The sequence below is a fragment of the Oncorhynchus masou genome, unplaced genomic scaffold (assembly GCF_036934945.1).
Source record: "Oncorhynchus masou masou isolate Uvic2021 unplaced genomic scaffold, UVic_Omas_1.1 unplaced_scaffold_7043, whole genome shotgun sequence".
Lineage (NCBI taxonomy): Eukaryota > Metazoa > Chordata > Actinopteri > Salmoniformes > Salmonidae > Oncorhynchus > Oncorhynchus masou.
In genome coordinates this window covers 7,501-15,995 of record NW_027013506.1, presented here as the reverse complement: position 1 = coordinate 15,995, position 8,495 = coordinate 7,501, and the positions used below count along the sequence as shown (strand labels likewise).

Sequence of the window (8,495 nt, the reverse complement as noted above, 5' to 3'; positions counted from 1 at the left end):
AACTGGGAACAATCAGACAGCCAAGCCTTCTCATGAAGATATCAACATTGCAGATCATTGAAAAAAACTTTCCCTTTAGTGTCAATAACAATTTATTTCCATCACAGATGTGTGAATATGTAAAATACTGATCAAATCATTCACCTAGAAGCAGAAAAACATACTGAACATGGTCATAAGGGAAAAGTGTCAGGAAGGCAGAGTCTTTTCAACTTTTCTCCTACTACTGATTATTGCATTTTCTCATGTTCAACTGGACTATACTGCCACCTGGTGTCTTCTCATGTTCAACTGGACTATACTGCCACCTGGTGTCCATGTTAAACTGGACTATACTGCCACCTGGTGTCTTCTCATGTTCAACTGGACTATACTGCCACCTGGTGTCCATGTTAAACTGGACTATACTGCCACCTGGTGTCTTCTCATGTTCAACTGGACTATATTGCCACCTGGTGTCATCTCATGTTCAACTGGACTATACTGCCACCTGGTGTCTTCTCATATTAAACTGGACTATACTGCCACCTGGAGTCTTCTCATGTTAAACTGGACTATATTGCCACCTGGTGTCATCTCATGTTCAACTGGACTATACTGCCACCTGGTGTCTTCTCATATTAAACTGGACTATACTGCCACCTGGAGTCTTCTCATGTTAAACTGGACTATATTGCCACCTGGTGTCATCTCATGTTCAACTGGACTATACTGCCACCTGGTGTCTTCTCATATTAAACTGGACTATATTGCCACCTGGAGTCTTCTCATGTTCAACTGGACTATATTGCCACCTGGAGTCTTCTCATGTTAAACTGGACTATATTGCCACCTGGAGTCTTCTCATGTTCAACTGGACTATATTGCCACCTGGAGTCTTCTCATGTTAAACTGGACTATATTGCCACCTGGAGTCTTCTCATGTTCAACTGGACTATACTGCCACCTGGTGTCTTCTCATATTAAACTGGACTATACTGCCACCTGGAGTCTTCTCATGTTCAACTGGACTATACTGCCACCTGGTGTCTTCTCATGTTAAACTGGACTATACTGCCACCTGGAGTCTTCTCATATTAAACTGGACTATACTGCCACCTGGTGTCTTCTCATATTAAACTGGACTATACTGCCACCTGGAGTCTTCTCATGTTCAACTGGACTATACTGCCACCTGGTGTCTTCTCATGTTAAACTGGACTATACTGCCACCTGGAGTCTTCTCATGTTAAACTGGACTATATTGCCACCTGGTGTCTTCTCATATTAAACTGGACTATACTGCCACCTGGAGTCTTCTCATGTTAAACTGGACTATACTGCCACCTGGTGTCTTCTCATATTAAACTGGACTATACTGCCACCTGGTGTCTTCTCATGTTCAACTGGACTATACTGCCACCTGGTGTCTTCTCATGCACAACTGGACTATACTGCCACCTGGTGTCTTCTCATATTGAACTGGACTATACTGCCACCTGGTGTCTTCTCATGTTAAACTGGACTATACTGCCACCTGGTGTCTTCTCATATTAAACTGGACTATACTGCCACCTGGTGTCTTCTCATGTTCAACTGGACTATACTGCCACCTGGTGTCTTCTCATGTTCAACTGGACTATACTGCCACCTGGTGTCTTCTCATATTGAACTGGACTATACTGCCACCTGGTGTCTTCTCATGCACAACTGGACTATACTGCCACCTGGTGTCTTCTCATATTGAACTGGACTATACTGCCACCTGGTGTCTTCTCATGTTCAACTGGACTATACTGCCACCTGGTGTCTTCTCATATTGAACTGGACTATACTGCCACCTGGTGTCTTCTCATGTTCAACTGGACTATACTGCCACCTGGTGTCCATGTTAAACTGGACTATACTGCCACCTGGTGTTCATGTTAAACTGGACTATACTGCCACCTGGTGTCCATATTAAACTGGACTATACTGCCACCTGGTGTTCATGTTAAACTGGACTATACTGCAACCTGGTGTCTTCTCATGTTCAACTGGACTATACTGCCACCTGGTGTCTTCTCATGTTAAACTGGACTATACTGCCACCAGGTGTCCATGTTAAACTGGACTATACTGCCACCTGGTGTTCATGTTAAACTGGACTATACTGCAACCTGGTGTCTTCTCATGTTCAACTGGACTATACTGCCACCTGGTGTCTTCTCATGTTAAACTGGACTATACTGCCACCTGGTGTTCATGTTAAACTGGACTATACTGCCACCTGGTGTCCATGTTAAACTGGACTATACTGCCACCTGGTGTCCATGTTAAACTGGACTATACTGCCACCAGGTGTCCATGTTAAGCTGGACTATACTGCCACCTGGTGTCCATGTTAAACTGGACTATACTGCCACCTGGTGTCCATGTTAAACTGGACTATACTGCCACCTGGTGTCCATGTTAAACTGGACTATACTGCCACCTGGTGTCCATGTTAAGCTGGACTATACTGCCTCCTGGTGTCCATATTAAACTGGACTATACTGCCACCTGGTGTCCATGTTAAACTGGACTATACTGCCACCTGGTGTCCATGTTAAACTGGACTATACTGCCACCTGGTGTCCATATTAAACTGGACTATACTGCCACCTGGTGTTCATGTCTACTGAACTCCATCTCTACTTCTGGAATTCCTGTTGTTTCCCATTTTAAAATTTGGGAGAATATATATTTCCTTCCTTTCAAAAATTCTTATTTACAATGACAGCCTACCCCGGCCAAACCCGGACGACGCTCATTTATCATTTCCCCCAAAAAAGACTAATGTGTCCTTCCAATTTGTTCAGTTCAAAGCAGTAAACATCAATAGTGGTGAAAACCTCAGTTTCAATTACATTTGTTAAACATTATTTATTCCTCCCATGTCTTGATTATAATAGATTTTTTTAGAAAAAAAATCACATTTTCTCCCCCAAAATAAATTGTGCTCGGGGAGGCAGGGTAGCCTCGTGGTTAGAGCGTTGGACTAGTAACCGAAAGGTTGCAAGTTCAAATCCACGAGCTGACAAGGTACACATCTGTAGTTCTGCCCCTGAACAGGCAGTTAACCCACTGTTCCTAGGCCGTCATTGAAAATAAGAATTTGTTCTTAACTGACTTGCCTAGTTAAATAAAGGTAAATATATATATATATATATATATATATGATCCAGCAGGTAAATGCCAAATGTTAACCATGTATGCTGTCTATATTGCTTTTAATTGATATGTCAACATCTATGTATATTGTAAAGGCTGTATTGTTCGCGGGTCCATCAGACCCATTGGGTGAATAACCAAAACAATGAACACCACACAAGGGTTAACTTGTATTTAATGAGTTGGAAACCCATTTACCTTTTACTTATTATTCAGTACATGGGAATTTAACCACAAAAGTCATTTACATTACTGTTTCATCACGCACCGCCTTCTATCCTGGTGGGGAAATGTGCATATTGTTTTTCCTGCAGATATTACAATATTTGCATGAAAATCAAAAAAAATAAAACTTTTTTTTTTGCCAAATTGGACAGAAATGAGAGTAACAAAACAAAGAGACAATATTTGGGGCAAAAGGCAAGTCTAAAATAAAAGCAAGTTCAGACCTTCAGGTTTAAAGCAGTCTGTGGTCAAACCTTGGGTACATGAATCATGAAATAATAAAAGTCTTAGCATTTCAAACTGATAGCTGTCACTGACAATTTTACATGTAGAATCCACATTTAGAGAGTAAGTTAAAAAAGTATGTTTCTCTATGGATGTATTCAAAGATACTCCAACACCATCATTCAGTTTACCGATGACACAACCGTGGTAGGCCTGATCAACGATGAGACAGCCTATAGGGAGGAGGTCAGAGATCTGGTCGGGAGCTGCCAGGACAACAACCTCTCCCTCAACGATGAGACAGCCTATAGGGAGGAAGTCAGAGACCTGGCCGTGTGGTGCCAGGACAACAACCTCTCCATCAACGACGAGGCAGCCTATAGGGAGGAGGTGAGAGACCTGGCCGTGTGGTGCCAGGACAACAACCTCTCCCTCAACGATGAGACAGCCTATAGGGAGGAAGTCAGAGACCTGGCCGTGTGGTGCCAGGACAACAACCTCTCCCTCAACGATGAGACAGCCTATAGGGAGGAAGTCAGAGACCTGGCCGTGTGGTGCCAGGACAACAACCTCTCCCTCAACGACGAGGCAGCCTATAGGGAGGAGGTGAGAGACCTGGCCGTGTGGTGCCAGGACAACAACCTCTCCCTCAATGATGAGACAGCCTATAAGGAGGAGGTCAGAGACCTGGCCGGGAGGTGCCAGGACAACAACCTCTCCCTCAAAGTGATCAAGACAAAGGAGATGCTTGTGGACTACAGGAAAAGGAGGACCAAGAACGCCCCCATTCTCATCGACGGGGCTGCAGTGGGGCAGGTTGAGAGCTTCAAGTTCCTTGGTGTCCATATCACCGACAAACTAACATGGTCCAAACACACCAAGACAGTCGTGAAGAGGGCACAACAAAACCTATTCCCCCTCAGGAGACTGAAAAGATTTGGCATGGGTCCTCAGATCCTCAAATGGTTTTACAGCTGCACCATCGAGAGCATCCTGACTAGTTGCATCACTGCCTGATATGGCAACTGCTCGGCCTCCGACCGCAAGGCACTACAGAGGGTAGTGGGTACGGCTCAGTACATCACCGTGGACAAGCTTCCTGCCATCCAGGACCTATAAAGACTCCAGCCACCCTAGTCAAACTGTTCTCTCTGCTACTGCATGGCAAGCGGCACCGGAGCACCAAAAGGCTTCTAAACAGCTTCTACCCCAAAGCCATAAGTCTCCAGCTAATCAAATGGCTCCCCAGACTATTTGTATTGCTGCCCCCCCTTTTACACTGCTGCTACTCTCTGTTTATTATCTTTGTTGGTTAATAAGGGATTGTAAGTAACACCTGTTGTATTCAGCATTTCACAGTAAAATGTTTACACCTGTTGTATTCGGGGCTTGTGACAAATAACATTTGATTTGATTTATTGATCCAAATTGTTTAAATCTATAGCTTTCTTTCCTCGTTGATATTATTCCACCTTAATCCCTACACACATTAGAATTAGATTACAGCCTCGAACATGTTTCCTACTTTTTGTTAGATTAAGTTAACAATTAGTTAAATTAATAAATGAGTTAACCAGTCAATTAGTTAAATGAGTTAACCAGTCAATTAGTTAAATGAGTTAACCAGTCAATTAGTTAAATGAGTTAACCAGTCAATTAGTTAAATGAGTTGACCAGCCAAATAGTTAAATGAGTTGACCAGTCAATTAGTTAAATGAGTTAACCAGTCAATTAGTTAAGAGTTAACCAGTCAATTAGTTAAATGGAGTGTGATCAATTGGCAGTTAAATGAGTTAACCAGTCAATTAGTTAAATGAGTTGACCAGCCAAATAGTTAAATGAGTTGACCAGTCAATTAGTTTAATGAATAAATGAGTTGACAATCAATTAGTTTAATTAATTAATGAGTTGACCAGTCAATTAGTTTAATTAATAAATGAGTTGACCAGTCAATTAGTTAAATGAGTTAACCAGTCAATTAGTTAAATGAGTTAACCAGTCAATTAGTTAAATTAGTTGACCAGTCAATTAGTAAAATTAATAAATGAGTTGACCAGTCATGCTGCAGTAGAGCCATGTGTACAAAAGACAAGATTAAATTCAGCTGCCATTATTTTGGTAACATTCTAATTTCTCAAAAAACACACCCCAATCCATATTTTCAATACATTAAACTATTTATGTTCCGATAATAAAACACAACAATAAACACATATCTATTTAATGGGCAGTTCCTTTACATTGCCGGCAGGACTCTGGTGACCTAGAAGTAATGTATCCAGGGAACGGGAGATTCAACATTTTAATGTGCGACCTGTCAAAAGAGAAAACAAAACTGAATTATCAGATACATTTGTGTCTCTTCAGACAATGTTCAGCCATCTTGTATTATTTATCACATGAGGAAGTTAAAAAACTTAATTTTAAGATTGATAACTCTAAATATGATATTGCTGATATGTTGGCTAATTGACTAAATCACTAAAATTTTTAAGTCCACTGTTCTCCAATTTTCCTTAGATTCCAGCACTACGCCTAAGCTACTTAAAGTAGGCCTAATCACTACAAAATTGAGGAGCTCTCTCCTCCGAGGCGCATCAAAACCACACTAAAGCCTACTCAGGTTGTAAAGTGGTGCCATGAACTCAACATTAAAGAGGTGAAAAATAAATATACTCACAAAAAAGCAGTGACTCCCCTCTGTTAACTAGAAGAGTAGTTGTTTTGAAAACTATTTTTCCCCCTTGCAATTTTATTTTTACCCCCCCCCCCCCCAACGGTCATACGCTTGTGCTTCTCAGAATGCGTGGCTCCCTATGCAGTGGGGAGAGGAAGCTAGAGAGCAGCCGACAGCGAAATAGGAACAGGCAGATACTTTGATAGCAGGAATAAACTAAATTCATAGGCTATTACAGTTGACCAAATAAATGTTTTTTTAGAACACATAGACAGGAATGTGTAGCAAAATAACAAAAAATGTCCAACAACATAAGAGGAATGCAATGTCAGTAATTATCAGTTTATTGTCCCAGCCCCGTCTCACTCTCACACACACACACATTTTAGATTAGCATATTCAATAGGATTACGTCAACTGATGAAATAACAACCTGCCAATAACAAACATTTTGCCAACAGACCCGTTAACTAGTCCCCACACTTCTGCATGATGGAACTCCAGTCCAGAGCAACAGAGCACTCTCCCTGTGTCTTTGACCTGAAGCTAAGTGACCTTTGACCTGAATGATCAGTAACTATCATGGCATAGATTGTCCTCCTGGGTCCTGCATCACAATCAAATTTCCCCGCAGCCGAACTGAACGGGTGTCATCACGCTGCCAGTCTCTGGGTCACGGGCCACCTCTCTCCATCACGCTGCCAGTCTCTGGGTCACCACCTCTCTCCATCACGCTGCCAGTCTCTGGGTCACCACCTCTCTCCATCACCCTGCCAGTCTCTGGGTCACCACCTCTCTCCATCACCCTGCCAGTCTCTGGGTCACCACCTCTCTCCATCACGCTGCCAGTCTCTGGGTCACCACCTCTCTCCATCACGCTGCCAGTCTCTGGGTCACCACCTCTCTCCATCACGCTGCCAGTCTCTGGGTCACCACCTCTCTCAATCACCCTGCCAGTCTCTGGGTCACCACCTCTCTCAATCACGCTGCCAGTCTCTGGGTCACCACCTCTCTCCATCACCCTGCCAGTCTCTGGGTCCACCACCTCTCTCCATCACGCTGCCAGTCTCTGGGTCACCACCTCTCTCCATCACGCTGCCAGTCTCTGGGTCACCACCTCTCTCCATCACGCTGCCAGTCTCTGGGTCACCACCTCTCTATACATGATAGAGATATAGATGAACAGAAGCAGGATGATGAAGAAGTCGTCCAGGAAGCCTAGCAGGCCGAACAGAGCCTCGGGGATGAAGTCCAGAGGGGAGATCAGGTAGGTCAGAGCCCCGATCAGACACAGCAGGACACGGATCCGGAACATCCAGAACAGGCCCCCTACGGAGAACATCTCCCTGAAGAGGTGGCGCAGCAACGTGGGCACGTCACGCAGCCGGTCCATCAGCTGAGACGGGAGAAAAGGATTTAGTGTAATGCACGACATTAATACTAAGGCTGTGACAAATGGACAATTTCTCTTAACGTTTTAAACTGACATTTTCTTATATTATCGGTTTCCCATTAAAGCGATAACAAAAAAATCATAAAATTCCATGTGAATTCACAATGCAGCTGTGCCACTGCCAACAACGTTTAGAGTTGGTCTCTTTCAGATGGTTAAGCATTGTACCAGTACGACCATTACTGTATGTGAATTCACAATGCAGCTGTGCCACTGCCAACAACGTTTAGAGTTGGTCTCTTTCAGATGGTTAAGCATTGTACCAGTACGACCATTACTGTATGTGAATTCACAATGCAGCTGTGCCACTGCCAACAACGTTTAGAGTTGGTCTCTTTCAGATGGTTAAGCATTGTACCAGTACGACCATTACTGTATGTGAATTCACAATGCAGCTGTGCTACTGCCAACAACGTTTAGAGTTGGTCTCCTTCAGATGGTTAAGCATTGTACCAGTACGACCATTACTGTATGTGAATTCACAATGCAGCTGTGCCACTGCCAACAACGTTTAGAGTTGGTCTCTTTCAGATGGTTAAGCATTGTACCAGTACGACCATTACTGTATGTGAATTCACAATGCAGCTGTGCCACTGCCAACAACGTTTAGAGTTGGTCTCTTTCAGATGGTTAAGCATTGTACCAGTACGACCATTACTGTATGTGAATTCACAATGCAGCTGTGCCACTGCCAACAACGTTTAGAGTTGGTCTCTTTCAGATGGTTAAGCATTGTACCAGTAC

The 8,495-nt window shown here is 43.3% G+C and overlaps 1 protein-coding gene across 1 annotated transcript in view; it reads right to left on the bottom strand.

Moving 5' to 3' along the window:
* Nucleotides 1–6,626: 6,626 nt before the first annotated feature.
* The window catches only part of LOC135537058 (E3 ubiquitin-protein ligase RNF170-like), a 5,552-nt gene continuing 3,683 nt past the window's right edge, over nucleotides 6,627–8,495 (bottom strand). The window contains 1 exon segment of the mRNA XM_064963270.1: nucleotides 6,627–7,694. Within this exon segment, the coding sequence (XP_064819342.1) occupies nucleotides 7,425–7,694 (270 nt within the window). The 3' untranslated portion in view covers nucleotides 6,627–7,424.